Consider the following 17319-nt stretch of genomic DNA (forward strand, 5'->3'; position numbering starts at 1 on the left):
CCAGTATCCAGAATATCAAGGACCAGTCAACAACAGTTGTAGACCAGTCTGCTCCAGGAGAGGATAAAAAGGCCTTATTACACCTTCAACGAAATCCATGCATGCATCCAGGCTAAAGGGGCTGTAAAGTGGGCTCGTACTGTCAAGTTCTTTGTAAATTGACTATTTTCTAATCACTGTAATAACCAAACATACCCTCTCAATCTGTACGGTTTTAGTTTGTTTCTTCCATGCCTTCTGGATGCTTCACTTTTTTCCTCAGAGAGTGTGTTAGCCAGGCAGCTGTATAACGACAACAGACCCTTGACATAATTGATAACTGAGTGAGAAATGGTCTTCTATTGGTATTTTTCTTTATATTTTAATTATAATCTATGTAAGTTGAAAATATAAACACTTACGTGATTATTCATTATTGATACATAGTATAAAATTACTTTCCAGCAGCTAATAAATTAAACATTTTGTATGCAAATTACATGAAAAATTGTATCAGAGTTAAATATTTATTACTGAATACAAGATATTATGGTTAATTTACTGTATTATTCTACCACAAAACATACCGGATAACTGAAAGGCTTCATGTTAGATGGTGGAGGCAATGGAGGCTGAGGAAATCCAACAAATCCTGCAGGTTGTGGTGGTACAGATGGACCCCCTAAATTATTTTTATCTGGATCAATATCAATAAGCAGTGCATCAACACCAACTGGTCTTAAATCTTCCTCCATGACCTGTCAAGAAAGCAGCAAATTTCTCTAATTACTCAAAATACTGGTCTGCAGAGCACTTACTTCACGATCTTTTATTTTTATTTTATTTTATTTTTTACAAAGGCTATACTCACCTGTGGATCTGGTTGGTATTCAATGTCATAATTCTTTGCTATTTCAATTAAATACTTCTCAACAAGGAGCTTCGGTGGTGACTGAACACTCATCTTGTGCTTCAGCTTTTCTGAAATTGTGCTAACTGCTTCTTCTCGGCAAGCCTTATTACATAAAAAAGGTTGTTTACATCACAAATATTTGACTATCCACTTTCTTGAGTATAAATATGATAATGTGAAACTTACATCTGCATACTGTCTTCCATATTTTGCACTTAACTGTTCAGAAATGACTTTCAGTTCGCTGATATCAGTTTGCATTCTTGGAGCAACCCATAACAAACTTGATATTGCTTCTGAAAGGCCTTCATCTAGTGTCCTACAAGAATCAAAATGATGGCCATTAGTAAAAGTCTGTGTGTGTGTGTGTGTGTGTGTGTGTGTGTGTGTGTGTGTGTGTGCGCGCGTGCACAATTTCTTTGTGTAAAACAAACAGAAAATGTTAATGACAAATACAATATGTTGACGTGTATGGAATGATAATGGCAGTTAAATTGTTTAATAACTTATTTCTGCGAGTCAAACAGTAGAAATAAGCACTAAAATAAATATAAAACTTAAAAAAAACTGAAAGTTACATTCACAAAACAGAAACCTATCAACAAAAATAATCAATCCTTGAAAATATAACACAATTAGATAAAAAAAATCTACTCAGCAAGTGACGAAGTGACGGCACGAGTAAACGCACAAAAAAGTTAAGGAAACAGGCAAGCTTTCAGTGTAAGTGGCTCCTTATTCTGGCAGAAGTGTTGAAGAGGAAGGAAAACGACTGGCAAGGTTTAAGGAACGGGGAGAGATGCGAGTTACAAAAAAGTCGGCTAAACCACTGGGTCAAAGGACACTTGCAGGATGGGACAAGTAGAAAAGATGGATTGCGGATTGTTAGGTGCTGCACAGAATGAGTGCTTATCGTTGAAAGACAGGGTAATAAGCAAAACAGAGATTACTGACAGAATGTAGTGGAAGTGTTAATAAGAGCAGAAAGCAAGGTGTATGAGGTCTGTTCAAAAAAATTCTGGAACATTCATAATTTTGAGCTAATGGTGTGTTGGAGTGAGTTGCGGTTGGCATCCCCACACATCTATCTGTGTTTAATGTGTAACTGCCGGAAGTTTCATTGTTGTATATCTGTTAGTTATTTTCAGTGTTGTATTGAGTAGAACATTATGTCACACAGTTTGCAAATTTCAAAATGACAGAGTTAGAGGAGCAAGGCATCTACATTAAATTTTGTGTAGAACTTGAGAAAACCTTTACATAGACACAATAAATGATGCAGGAAGCCTACAGCAATGAGTGCTTAAGCCCCACTCAGTTTTGCGATTGGTTCACACAGTTTAAAAATGGCTGGATGGAAGTTAAAGATGACCCTCGTACAGGATGCCCTTTGATTTCTTCTGATGACACTCATGTGAGTAATGTCAACAAAATTGTGCATGAAAATTGAAAACGGACTGTTGACAGATTGCAGTAAAATGTAACATTTCAGTTGGATCATGTCATGAAATCCTGGCACAGCATCTTAGAATGCATCCGTTGCCACCACGTTTGCCCCACGGCTCACATAATTTTATAATCATTTAACAAAAATGTTCACATTGCAGAATAAATAAAAGCGAAAACCCACTGATGATGGCACAGTAGTGCCGAAACATGTTTGGGTACTGAAAAAATGGTGTTTTGCATAACTGGTGGACCTCACATCCAACAAATATGTCATATTCGCAAATTGACGGAAATTTTGACCATTTTGTAACAATTTCTGTCTTAAATACTCTCCTGGGAATTTTAAAATACACTTGGATTGGACTACCTACGGCAATGAAAAGGTAGTTTTCCTTCAAACTTGCCTGATTCTGTGAAAATTAAACTAGCTAAACGTTTCCTTCATGGTGAAGCATTGACATAGGCTAATCAAAACGTAAGGCCAAACATAACATTTAATGAATTCAAACAGATGGTCTTGAATAAATTCTGGTATGAAAGTAGACAGGCGGGCATCAGAACAGTATTTTCAAATGGTAGTAGGTATTGTATTGTATTGTATTATTTATTGGTCCTGTTGTCTACATAGCAGCTTATGCATAAGACATTGGACAAGTCAAGTTATAAATATACAGACTGAAAGTCATTTCAAGGCCTACATATTTAAGGTTACAATAATACACTTTACACGTAAGTATTTATATAACACATTTCATAAATTTAAATATTCTTCAATGGAGTAAAAGCAGTGATGCTGTAAATATTACTTTATAGATTTTCCAAATGTATTGACCTCAGTGATAGCTTTTATGTTTTCAGGAAGTTTGTTATAAAGCTTAACTCCCATGTGAAAAGTACCTTTTTGGCACAGTGCTGTGCTGATTTGAGTCATATGTAAGTTTCTGTTTTGTCTGGTAAAGTGCTCATGTATATCGCAGTTGTTTTGCAGTCTCTGGTCCTTGCCTATTACATTTAATTTAAAGAACAAAAGGGTTTCCATAATGTATACACATGGTAATGGAGGAATACCAGATTTCTTAAACAGGGGTTTACAAGAGTCTCTAGGCTTGCACCCAAACAAGATTCTAATGGCCCTTACAGTTATGCAAGCCTGCTCACCTGGAAAAATGCTTTGATGATCTTATTCTTATTGACACCTTGAAAAGATGTCTACCAGTGAGAACTCATTGGCACTTTGTTTGTGGTCCTGATGATTCATTAGAGATTTTTTTTTTAACACATAGATGAACTTGACAAAGCTTTTGAGGAAGGTGACAAGGTTAATAACTCATATTACAACAGAAACAACAATTATAATGGGGGATCATCTCAACACAACTAGCAAAATAGGCAGAATGGTGACAGAAGGAAACACAATATTTATAACAACAGTAAGAACAGAAACCATAGTAACCAGAAACAGGATAACTGTTAATATCTTCATGTGGTGCCTATCAGGTGGAGGAAGTAAATAATTTTCACGACCAAGCAATAACAAATTCAGATTATGAGGAGTGTGATGATGAAAGTGTATATGACTATCCTGTTAAAGTAACTAATTTTGAAAATAAATTTCAAGATGTTATAATTAAATGTATGTATAGTGGTAAGAAACATACTATGGCTCCTTATGAATGTGAAGAATGTGTTTTAGTAAAATTGTGTAACTCTGAACATTCTGTGGAAGATGTAAGTGTTGATAGTGATTACTTTGGTATTGGTATTTTAATGTACGCTGAGCAGAAGATTTTTGTGGCTAATTGTGATGACAAGTCAGTAATGGTGGAAGTGTGTGGCACCCAGGTGAGTGGTGTCAGCACCAGTGATTTAGTGGCTGAAGCTGAAGAGTCATAGGATATCATCTCAGAAATACTGGAAACACCTGAACACACACACACACACACACACACACACACACACACACACACACACTTGATGGTGAATGATAAGTATCCTGTGTGTAATAACTGGGAAATGTAGGAATATGATATGCTTGCTTATGTATTCTCTGTGGGCAGTGAAAACAAGCAGACTAATTACAATAAGTAAATAGGCATTTAAGCAGTCATTCTAGCCACACTGTGTACACAAATGTAACAGGAAGAAACCCTAATGAAGTATATGGACCAATGGGAACGTTACCCTCTGCTACACACTTCACAGTGACTAGTTAGTTAGTTATTTGCACATTCCTTGAATCGTAGTTGTGATTCAGCCTTGTGATATGGAAAGAGTCAGTTTTACAATTATTGTACCTTCTCTCAGCAGAGGAAAATGTGGCAACAGGCTGCCCATTTACGTAATTTATTAAGGCTTTTCATTTATTTTTTGTTACATATTTAACTGTGTTCAATGTCTGTCTCTCCTGCTAAACATGCAGAGGATGGATGTAGATGAATGTCATTACATTTATTTTGTTCATGCGCCAAACATTTTCTAAAACCATGCTGTGCTTCTGTGAGTATCATTCTTCTCTACAAAATGTAATATTCTATCTTTCAAGACAGTTTCCATAATTTTAGATGAGACAGATGTGATGGTAATTGACCTATAGTTTGTAAGATTTTTTTATCACCACCTTATAAATGGAACCAATTTCACTTTTTTCCAAACATTTAAGAAATATCTCATTCTCCCTGGTTTAGCTTATCAAATCTGTCAGAGTTCTTAAGAGACAATAAGCACAGTACTTTACTACAGAAGCAGGTATTCCAGCAAGTCCTTCTCTGTTTTTCATTTTCAGAGTATGTATTAGTTTTGCAAGCTTAGATTCATTTGCTGACAGCAGAAAAATACATTACGTGGAATAAGAAGCACTCAAATTTCTTGCTTTTTGGGATCTATTAGAATGTTTTATGAGTTTTTCCACTCCTTCAAACTAATGTTGATTAAAAATGTGCTAATATCATTTGGATATCTACATTCTTTCCTGTCTTTCTCCAAAATTATATTACTGCCATCTTTCCTATCAGAAGCTTTCCTATTCTAATTTATGTAGGGAAGTACAAAATTAGGTGTAGTTCTCACTGAGGCGATACGATATGTGATGCAACTCGTGATACAATGCAGAAGCAATCCACATTAGTGTAGCACATAGAAACACATATGGAGTGACTGAACTGGTTCACAGTGGGACAAGAGTGATACAATATCAATATGATTCTCTTTTGTATAGCCATGCACAACATAAGATTGCTGGTTGCTCCATACTACTGCATAGTAGAATACATGGAAAGGAAAGTTCCAAGTCATCCGATGTACCTAAAAAACCTGTTTTATGTAGATGAAGCAATGCTATCCTCCTCTGTAGTTAGTTTCTCAGCAAAACTCTCACTTTTCATGTACAACATTAAAAACCGCTGTCTCGAGATCCCTCACATGTTCTCCGCTATGCAGTCTTTCTCCTTCAATTTTGAGGAAGCTTATGGTCTGATATCACAGCTTCATAATAAACTGGTTTTCTTTTTTCTATTTCCCACTATTATTGTGATGTTTTGAAATTAAATAAAACACAGCACATATTTTGAAAATGTTGCAGTAAAAATAAAGTCACTGGCCAGTTTACATTTGGTGCAATTGAGCTAGACAATGCTGTGTGCCAAATTTAGGTAACATATCAAAATCGTTTTTAATACTGGAAAGAGAGCCACACCTATTTCCAGTCTCGAGTAAATATGTGAGATATTTGAAAGTTGCCCATGACGAGGCTGCCAGCGACGTGCCACTCATGAGTCTATTGCAGCCTGTTATGTCTTGCTGCTTGTCGTATTGTTCCTGTGGCAACACATGTGCTGCACAAATAATGATCACATCACACAACATTCACTGCAGTGTGTCATATCACATATTGTATAGGCTAGAAATGTTGATGGAAGCTGAAATTTAATTTTTGTATAAACTGGTTTCAGTACCTCTTATACTACAGCAGTCTCTCTCCTTGTCCTTGGTGTCCTGACTAGTTTTGTTTATCATGCAATTTTCAGATGCTGTTTCTAGACTGTTCCTTAATGTTGTAATGCCTGATGTGATCCATTACTTAGTATTCCCAATATTTAGTTTCTGAAGCAAGCAATATATATGTAGTAGCCTAATGTTGAGCAAAAATACTCCCATCTCCCCTCTATGTTACTTAATTAGTGAATTTCCCTCCAGTCTTCTCCCTTTAGTAACATCTGTAGTCTACTCAAATTTTCCAGCTTCAGGTGCCTACACTATAACAGTATTATTATTATTATTATTTTTTTCATGGCAAACAATGAGTCCTAATATTTCAATCACTTGTCAATAATGACCTGAGATTACAGCATTTATTACTTGCACTGTTTGTCTGCACTGAGGACTGTTATTAATTAAATAATCTATCAATGTTTGTCAGGTCTGAAAACATCTTGTCAGGCTATATGTATCTAACATGAGATTGTATGTAGTGACCAGATCACACAAACTTCTTGTGAGACAACTACCTTTTAATGTATCAATATTAGAGCCCCCCAACTGACCGAAACTGAGATGGAAAGACGAGGTAGCAGGAGACCTACAGAAGAAAGCATGGCTCAGTGAAGAAGCACTGGATAGGCATTTATGGAAGAGAAGGAGCCAGCAAAGCAACGCCGACCCCCACATGACACGGGAAAAGGCCGAGACGATGATGATGATGATGATTATGTTTATTTGCATTGCTATTGCTTCAATAAACACTTTTGAACTATTTTTGACTGTCCATGGAGTAGTTTCACTTATCTCATTGCCTGAGAGTGGGGTAAAGCAGGACATTGTATTACCTTTGCTATTCTGTTGCTGCTGACATCTGCCGATTCATTCTGAAGTTAATCTCTGCACTTCGTTTCCCCATCATGGTTTAATAAGGCAGATACATTGCATTTTAAGTCAATTTCGTTGCTAGGTAATTCACAGATTTTTATTTATTTTTTATTTTATTTTTTATTTCAAATAGGAGAAGGAAAACTATGTGATACCTTCACAAACCTCCTCCACAGCTTTGAAGAATGTTAACACAATTCTGAAAGTAACCAACAATCTCAGACCTGACACTGAGGTTGTGTTGAACTCAAATTTTTGTGATATGTTTGCTGTTAATTTATTCATGAGACTAATTTGTTTAACTAATTACTGTTTTCGGGTGTGAAACAGGACACAGTCAGAATGTATAAAAAGGTTACTGGGAGCACTGGGTTCTTTAGATATGATGAAGATGCAATGAAAAAGGCTATTGCAGAGTATAGGAGAAGTGGCAAAAGCTTAAGAAAAATGATGAGGAAAATAGTGTTCCAAAACCAACACCGGGAAATAGGGTAAATGAAAAATTTAATAGGAAACATGGAATAAATGTGAATGTAATGTGACTAGGGCCTCCCGTCAGGTAGACCGTTTGCTGGGTGCAAGTATTTCAATTTGACGCCACTTCAGTGACTTGCGCGTTGATGAGGATGAAACGATGATGATTAGGACAATACGACACCCAGTCACTGAGCGGAGAAAATCTCCGACCCAGCAGGGAATCAAACCTGGGCCCTTAGGATTGACATTCTGTCATGCTGACCACTCAGCTACTGGTGGCAGACAGGAAACATGGAGGCCACCAAGTTTTAAATGAGGAATACGAAAAATTAATTGTAGAAGGGAGTTTTATCTGTGCAATGCGTTATTTCCCATTGAAAGTGGTGATTCTAGGGATAAGGTAAAAACTTTTCTTGATTTGTATGTACGTCATTTGAACAAGTTCAAGTATCAAAATCCTAATCTCAGATTCTGTTTATCCAAACATGTGAAGACTCGAGGGCTGCTGTTGATAAAAAATGCCTCATTGTTTACTTTAAAAATGTTGTAGCTAATTTGAAAGACATTTGTTCAGAGAGATCACTAAATAACAATGAGACAAATTTCCCAGATGATCTTGGGTCTTCCAGGGTCAATGAAACAAGAGCATGTCAACATCCAGAATGAGATTACAACAGGACGACTAACAAGAAACAAAGGGTGTTGTTGCAAAATATCAGTGCTGTAAGCAGTCAGTCTTCATCTGACTGGAAATTAATTACATGTAGTGTTCCTCAAGGTTCCATTTTGGGTTGTTTGCTTTTTCTTGTGTACAGTAATGACCTCTCGCATGTTACAATGCCAGATGCTAAGTTTGTTTTGTTTGCAGATGACGCAAACATTGCAATAAGTAGAAAGTCAGGTCCAGATTTAGAAATGGCTGCTAATCAAATTTTCACTGACATTAACAAATGGCTTAACTCTAATTCACTGTTATTAAGCTTTGTAAAGACCCACTATATGCAGTTCAGAACCTGCAAGAGATTTCCTTCCATTGTTGTGTATAACATATGATGACATGCAGATAGAAGAGGTTGACATTGTTAAATTTCTGGAATTACACCTCAATAATAAATTAAGTTGGGAAGAGCACACTACAGGATTGCTGAAGTGTCTAAATGAGTCTGTATTTGCAATGAGAATGATGTCAGGTGCAGGAGATATAAATATAAAAAACTTGCATACTTTGCTTATTTTCATTCTATTATGTCATACGGGATCATGTTCTGGGGTCACTCAAACTGAGCAAAAGTTTTTAGCATGCAAAAGCTTGTACTAAGAACCATTTGTGGGGTAAATTGAAGAACATCTTGTAGAAACCTGTTCAGGGAACTTTGTATTCTAGCCATTGCTTCTCAATATATTTATTCCTCAATGAAATTTGTTGCAAGTAACATATCTCTATATCCAACTAATACCTCAACACACACTATCAATACTAGGAATAAGAACAATCTACATCAAGACCTAAAATCACTTACCTTGGTCCAAAAAGGGGTCAAATATTCAGGAACACACATTTTCAATAAATTGCCAGTAACCATTAAAAACTTGATTTCAGATAGAGCACAGTTTAAGCAGAGTTTGAAAGAATTATTCATAGGCAACTACTTCTACTCTATAGATGAATATCTTAACAAGAACTGTTAGACCATCTTAAATAAAAATGTTTGTTAGATTTCAATTTTGATAGCACTTGGTCACAACATTCAAGATTAGGTATTTTGTGTTTAATAAATTTATTAAAAATGCATAACTATGTTTCATTCTGACAAATGATCAGGATAGTGAGTATTATATATTCAGATGTTTCATGTTATACTAACTGACATGTACCACATTCATGAGAATAGTCTCATTTTTGGGTCCATGGAATGAAAATGGAATCTAATCTAATGTAATGTAATCCCATCAAACTGGCAACCAGTGTAATGTTTATTGTATTCGAAAATGGAGAAATTCTCCCACTTTTTGCTGTCAATAAGAGTGGGGGACACAAGTCTCCACCCAACTTCATGATGTTGAGGGTTCAGACCATGCAGTAAGCAAATCTGGTAGATTTGACAAGCCATTATTTGAAGAATGGTTTGTGAACAAATGTTCACCATAGTTAAGAAGGTTTGATAGAAGAAAAGCTGTTATGGGAGACAATTTTCTCAGCCATTTCTCTCAGGAAGTGATAAGGCTGTATCAAGATTACGAGATTGTTTTTATAACACTGCCTCTGAATTCTACGCATCTTACTCCGCCCCTGAATGTTGCTGTATTCAGACCCAGAGCTGTTTTAATGAACTGGAGAAAACTGTGCAAGGACTGCCTGCCAAATGTTCATTTTCCAAGAAAATGGAAGGAAGCACTGGAGAAAGTTGGAAATATGCCAAGTAATATCACCTCTGGCTTTAGAGCATGTGGTATAAGACCATTAGATCCTTAGAAACTACTACAGAAAGTCACAACGAAGTTCAACAATCAAGTCAGAAAAGTTATGGACAGGTGTCCTACCTGGAAAGCTTGCCATAGCTGTATCTAGTGGTTCAGAGGCAGAAAACTGACTGTTCAACAGGTATGAGCATTTCTCCAGCCAATTCTGACCTCAGTGTTGCCACAACTTCTGCCACTCACACCAGTATCTAAGAGCATGAGTCTTCCACTAATGTCCAACTTATTGAAATAATGACTGATGAGAAGGCAAGCATTACAGAAAAAGTTGAGACTCCTACAGATGAGGGTGGCAGTAGCAGTGCTTATGCCACAGGGTGTTCAAAGGAAAGTGTTGAATACTTTCAGAGATGGTAATACTCATCAAAACAAGAACAATAAGTCCAGTAAACATGGGTCCAGAAACACGTACTTTCTGAGATAAACACCTGTTTATAGGAAGAGCTGCGCAATCCTTGGTTATGGGTATTAGAACAATCATTGCTCTGGCACTTCATCAAATGTGTCGGCAGGGTAATATGATGTCTTACTCACAGCACTCTACCTATCATTAGGTGGTCTACAGTGAGTTGTGTGGTTCAAGTTGTGTTGTAGGCTACATTAGTTTTCATTGTGTTTGTGTGCCTTAATGTGCAGCACTGTCAACCCTGGGTACATCTCATGGTGGTTTACCTTCTTTCAAATGTGGGTTTACTTATGTGTTTACTGTTATCGTGCTGTTTGTACATACAAATGATGTAGCCTAGTATGTTTACATTTTCTCTCTTCCACCCCTCGTTAGCAATGGAAGCTTAGTACTCGGCAAGTGAAGTGACAGATATGATATTCTGCAACAATTTACCAAATGGACATAGTCTCCGAGCCTGTGCCCTCTATGCTGAAAAATATCCACAGTGCAGAGTAGCCTCTGATAAGCCGTTTGGCAGACTTTCCCACTGTCTGAGGGATACAGGTGCCCCTGCACCTTGGAAGACTGACAGTGCATGGTCCCATACTGTCCAGATGCCTGGCATGGAGGAGCATGTACTACGTTCAGTGTAAGAAACCCCTGAGATCAGTGTGTGAAGATCATCATCAGCAGCACCAGCACCAGAAGGAGCATCTCACTCTCTTATCTGGGGAGTACTTAATGAAAAATTGCTGTACCCACATCATCTACATTGTGTTCTGCACCTTCAGCCACAGAATCATCATGGCAGACGGCGGTTCTGTCAATGGCTGTTGCAAAAGTGTGCCACAGATCTACTGTTCACATCCAAGATTTTAATAACTTAAGAGGCAGGGATAACAAGAGATGGTGTTATGAATTAAAATAACCAACATGTATGGAAAGATGTAAATCCACAAGGAATCCAGGAAAGAGGGCATCAACACCGATTCGCAATCAACGTATGGGCAGGCGTACTTGGCGATCGATTAATAGAGCCATGAATGCTATCACAAAGGTTTAATGGGTACATTATCTTGACCTTCTCATTAATATATTGCCTACCTTTCTGGGGGCTGTGGCATTGCTGCAACGAATACAAGTGTGGTTCATGTATGATGGCACACCTGCGCACTTTCGTCACAATGTGCGGAAACATCTGATGCAGAAATTTCAAGAGTTATGGGTCTTTTTGGTGGTGGGGGCAAACCTTGGGCTGCTCGTTCCACAGACCTCAATCCCTTGACTTTTGGTTATGGGGACACTTGAAAGAATTGGTCTATGTCACGCAAATCAACGATGTGCCGACACTAAATGTTCTCGTCTTCAATGCATGCCAGCAGGTATAACAACAACAAGGTATTCTTCAAACGAAGCATCATTCCTTTTGTGAGAGGGCAAAGAGGTGCATTTTTGTTTATCGCAGAAATTATGCATTCCTGGACCCATATTTATTGGACTTATTGTCTTGCTTCAATGAGTACTACCACCGCTCAAAGTAGTCAACATTTTTTTTTTTTAATGCTCTGTATTTTCTAGGTCTGAAGATAGTCGTTACCAATCTAAATTAATGATTTGATTACAAATAAACATTGTGATCAAGGACTGGAATTATAATAAAGCAAAAATGACAATGTTCCATTTTTCTCAAGCTTCTTATATACAAGACGTTCTGTACAATGATACTGTATGGAGAATCGATGTGTATCAAGACATCAAGAGAGGAAGATTTCTTTTCCCAACATTGTCTAAGAACATCGACATAACAAACGTTTGTTAAGTAGAAGTTAGCATAGTATATTTTTCATGTTATAGTGCATTAAAAATGTCTTCTTCCCAGAAAATGTCCTGTTGTTAACATAAATCAGTAACAAAGAGAAACAGCATATAAGTATAAAATAAGTGGCAATGTTGTACATGTATGCTCTAATTTTCAGCTAGTAAAGTTTGATTTACCTCAGGAATCAGTTCTGTGGCCCCTTGTTTCTATTATGTGGACCTGTGTAAAAGAAATGGCATCAGCAGTGGGTGACAACATAGTAATGTTTGTGTATGACAGTTCACCCATGGTAAAACATGATTCAGTTGACAAACTGTAAACAGGTGCCTCAGCAAGTGTGAGGGAGGCTTGTGACTATTTCAGTGAAAACAATGTGTGTGTCAGCAGATATAAGGCAACCTAATTACAATTACAACAAAACAAAAGCACAAAGACGATATCTGCCTTAAACTAGGAAGAAGGCCTGTCAGAGTGTAAGATATTGTAGATTAGTGAGTACATGGTGGACACTGCAAAAGCGAAATGGTAAAATATGAAGATGAGTGTGAATTCATGTGGACAGCAAAGTGTTATTATTCCTGTTTTTATCTCATCCAGCTTATGTTAAGGAAAATTTGGAATGTTGGTTGCTGTTCATATTGAGGATCCCATCTGATGCAGGCCAGTTTGAGCCAATGTTATGTATGTGCTGTTTCATGATTTAACAGTAATAAATGTCTTGGGCAAGCAACGGAAGATGAGATTCCCTGTGCAAAACAGTACTGACGTTTCATAAATGTTACGGCAAAAATCTACTAGATATAAATGCAATTGAAAATAAAAGTCTGTTGACAGCGTGCGAGAAATAGTATATAGCGCGAAAGCGGAAATGATTGAGCTAAAATACTTAAGGTCATAAACTCTATAACATTTCTGCTACGTCACACGTCCTTCCAGTAGTGAGTTAAAACTAATGCTGTATAGAACCTTAAATTTTATGATACAGAGTGCATTCAAGTGCTAAATTTTGTTTTACTTACTTCATCTGCTGTATTAAGCCATATCTCGCCAAAAGTAAATCACAATACATTTCTACAACCTCCATTGCCTCTACCATATAATCTTCGCGAATTATATGTTCTACTCTTATTTTGGCACGTTCTATTTTCCCTGTAGCTAGGTAATCGGCTATTTCTTTTCTTGCTTTTTGTGCTAATTCAGTTTTCTTCTTTTCCAACAGTTTTAATCTGTTGATAGCTAATCGGAGGTGTGTTTTCAGTTTTGTGTAATTGGGACCACTCGAAAACATTTTTCTTAATTATTATGCAGCAATTAACACATATACATAAAACAAATATAAGTTTCCTTCGTCTCGTCAACCATCCACACCTGTCACTCGCATAAAATGAAAACTGTGACTCACAACCGTGACGTTTTGGCTGCTTATGTGCTTATGCTACACCATCGCAATGCGCAAATAGTACACAATCTCAAAGCTCACGTGACTCAATGATATTTTGTTGGCTGCAGTGACATGTCCATACAGCAGCTGTTTCAAGGTGGTAAGAAGTTGTTGACAGGGTAACGGAAAGAAAGAGTATGTAGTGAGTGATGCCGCAGTGATAAGCGGAGTCTGAAGTCGACATGATTTTCATCGAAAGGGATTTATGAACAAGAAAATGTCGCCAGATGAGATTGAATACAATGTTTTTTACCATCTTCTTCAGGTCTGTTCTACGTAGTGTATAATCGTTCTTGGCTTCATAAACAATGCAGCTCGTGTTTTTCAGTTTTTTACTGACTGTTGACTACTGTAACCACAATTTCTTCTGTTATTAGACGAAGTATAGGAAGAAGTATGAGCCAGCAATTAGCAAATGTTGTATGATATGTATTCCCTGCTCTGCTGCCCTAAGGGGAGTTGAAATCACAGATGAATTTGTCGGTAAGCAGCGTCTTAGCAGCCCGATTATGGTAACAAGATTTTTTTTTCGATTTTCATAAAACTCACATCTCTGTTGCAGATATGCACATTCTTCAACCAGTTTCTCGCACAGCTAGGTAAGTGCCAAAACCAGTCTGTTGCGATATGTTACACACATGACGACTGCTTTTTGGAATTGTCTCACATTTGAGGCACTGAGTGATAGAAAAGAGGTGTGACTTACATTTTGCAGGCTGTTAGTAATATTACTGTGTAGGCCTTTTAGAAAGAGTACAATTTTAGTTTTTATTCTTTTAACCTTGTCACGTTAATTTTTGTTCAGTAGTAATGGGTTTTCAGCAGTAGTATGTCTGCTTATGTATTCATTAATCCATCTGTAGACAATTTCCATTGTACCCCAGATATAAATAATTTCAGTAACATTTATACATATTAGAGAACACATCTTTTTCGTGAATTACCAGCACTGTTTTGCTTAATGTATCAGTATGTATCTATTACAAATAGATCATTCTATTGGTAGTGATACTGCGTTCTGGCAACCTATGTTTTGAGTTTATTCATCTGTGCTATTTTATCTGAATATTCATCTTCGCCCCAACGCACTTCCCAGAGGTACACCTGAAGTTAGTTCTATGTCTGCCAATGACTCTCCACCCAAGATAACATGTTTTATCCTCCTTACTAAAAAATCCTCAGTTTGGTTACAAGTTTTACTTGATACCCTGTATAAGTAATACTTTCAAAAGCAAGTGTAGATTTACTGAGTTAGATGCTTTTCAGAAATCAAGGAATACTGTATCTATCTAAATGCCTTGTGAAAAAAACTGAGTAAGCTTTCATAGGATTGAGGTTCCCAGTATCCACGCCAGTTGTCATGGAGGAGGTCATTATATTTGAGATACATGGTTACATTTTAGCTCAGAATATGTCATAGGATCCAACAATAAATATATCTCAAGGATACCAGATATAGTTTTATTGACACTTCTACCACCCTTCTTGTAGATGGAACATCAAAATTGTAGGAAAAGACAAATTGCTACTTACCGTAAGGAAGATATGTTATGCTGCAGACAGACACAATTAAAACACACTTACATAAAGCTTTTGGCCACAGCCTTCATCAGTAGAGAGAGACACACCATTCGTACACAAGCACGGCTCATGCACACATGACCTCCAGCGTCTTGGGCCGGATGAGTGTGACATCTGCTTTCTTTCAGCTACTGGGCCAGTTTTTTATGTTCATGGCATGTATGGTAGATTCCAGTTAAAAGGGGGGGGGGGGGCTAGCAATCAGTGAAGAGAAAAATTTCTGCATTTTGAATATGGAATGGAGGATCATTTGTATAACAAGAATGAAAGCAGACCCAACACCGATCCCTGTACTACATACGTAGTGATTGTTCCCCATTTTGAAGATACTGTTTCATTGTATACACTTCCTAAGTTTCTTAATGCAACACGTTGCATCCTTTTAGTTACATAGTATAAAAATGAGTTAATTGCATTTTTTTAATACCATAATATTGTAGCTGCTCTTGTAAAACATGTGAACTATACAATCAAATGCTTTTGAAAAGTCACAGAAAATACCATTTGGCAAAATGCTTGTAATAGGGCACAGAAAATATTAGTTGATGATATTTTCTCATTTAAATTTTGTTTAATTTGGTTTGTGAATAGAAATACATAGTATGTTCTGTGAAAGAACCCTTTTGATATTGAAATTGAAGTGTCTTAGTTTGAGAGGTTTATGTTATGGTTCTTGCTTGCCTAATTCTTTCCAGTATCTTCAAGAAGGATGCAATCAGTGAGACTTGTTGGCATTTGGGAAGTGTCTAATTCCACCCATCCACTTTAACCTATGACATCTTCAATATTGCTGAAACACCAACTTCCATCATATAGAAAATGGTGACGATGTTGTCACTACATACTCACCCCAACGAACACAAACAAAAATAAAAACAATACAAAAAGTCTTCCTCCAACAGTAAAATGTAACTAATGTAATAATCATGACAAACAGGGGGTTTAGGGCAGGGACATGCAAAATATATAACAGTTCAAAGCATCGCACCATCCCAAAACAAATGTTACAACAACAAAAATTTCAACTTAAGACATAACGCGACAGCCACAAAAGCAACAAGAATCGTACACTTTACCCGACCTATATAGCTCAAATGGAGCCCACAATACTAACATCTGCAATTCCGAAAAGAGAAATCAGGCATTTCCTACAACCCATATAGCTCAAATGCAGCTCTCGTTATCTACTGGCAAACAGCTACCAAAGAACCACAATCACCAACTTCACACACCTGCATGACTCACAAAACACCACTAAAACCAGAACACCAACAACTCAAAAACCCACATATTCAGTAGATCAGTTAAAACAGCAAAATTCCATAAATATGAAACAGAACAACCAAAATACCATACATATAAAACATACGTACATCACGATTACTATAGAATAAAACCAAAACAAAAATTACTTACCAACAAAAAAAATCTGTCTCTCTATCTCTCTCTCTCTCTCTCTCTCTCTCTCTCTCTCTCTCTCACACACACACACACACACACACACACACACACACACACAAACAAACTCAAGACATCAGCATCTGCCACCAGAGGGGTGCCATCAAATACAACAATACACAACATAGTGACATCACACACCATGACAGCATATGGTGATGCTTATATGACGTTATACGTTGTATGTATGTGAAGAACAGAATTTTAGTACTTTTTTGAAATATGTCAACTCTGTATATGTAACTAAATTCAGTGATTTTATTCTTTTTTAACTAAATTCAGTGATTTTATTCTTTTTTTCTAACAGTAGATAAAATTACAGGGACAAAAAAAAAGTATCACCAAAATCAGATATTAGACTTATTTTCAGAGGCCTTACATACTTCAACACCAGGCATCAATTTTTTAAATTACTAGGTTATTAAAGACAGTAACTTGTACCAATTAAAGTACTAAAATCTTGCAGTGACTTGGTA

The 17319-nt window shown here is 36.9% G+C and overlaps 2 protein-coding genes across 3 annotated transcripts in view; one reads left to right on the top strand and one right to left on the bottom strand.

Annotated features, from left to right (window-relative positions):
- The window catches only part of LOC126204402 (IST1 homolog), a 34600-nt gene extending 20792 nt beyond the window's left edge, over positions 1 to 13808 (bottom strand). The window contains exons 1-4 of the mRNA XM_049938780.1: positions 13383 to 13808; positions 1079 to 1211; positions 851 to 994; positions 567 to 737 (exon numbers count right to left, since the gene is read on the bottom strand). Coding sequence (XP_049794737.1) covers positions 567 to 737; positions 851 to 994; positions 1079 to 1211; positions 13383 to 13651 — 717 coding nt within the window. The 5' untranslated portion in view covers positions 13652 to 13808. The remainder of the gene's footprint in view (positions 1 to 566; positions 738 to 850; positions 995 to 1078; positions 1212 to 13382) is intronic.
- A 37-nt stretch (positions 13809 to 13845) lies between these two features.
- The window catches only part of LOC126204401 (ankyrin repeat domain-containing protein 27-like), a 113713-nt gene continuing 110239 nt past the window's right edge, over positions 13846 to 17319 (top strand). Inside the window, exons 1-3 of one of the 2 annotated variants that reach the window (XM_049938778.1) lie at positions 13846 to 14069; positions 14182 to 14287; positions 14367 to 14403. In XM_049938778.1, coding sequence (XP_049794735.1) covers positions 14010 to 14069; positions 14182 to 14287; positions 14367 to 14403 — 203 coding nt within the window. In that variant the 5' untranslated portion in view covers positions 13846 to 14009. The remainder of the gene's footprint in view (positions 14070 to 14181; positions 14288 to 14366; positions 14404 to 17319) is intronic. The other variant, XM_049938779.1, reaches the window with a different exon arrangement.

Source organism: Schistocerca nitens, chromosome 9, assembly GCF_023898315.1.
Source record: "Schistocerca nitens isolate TAMUIC-IGC-003100 chromosome 9, iqSchNite1.1, whole genome shotgun sequence".
Classification (NCBI taxonomy): domain Eukaryota; kingdom Metazoa; phylum Arthropoda; class Insecta; order Orthoptera; family Acrididae; genus Schistocerca; species Schistocerca nitens.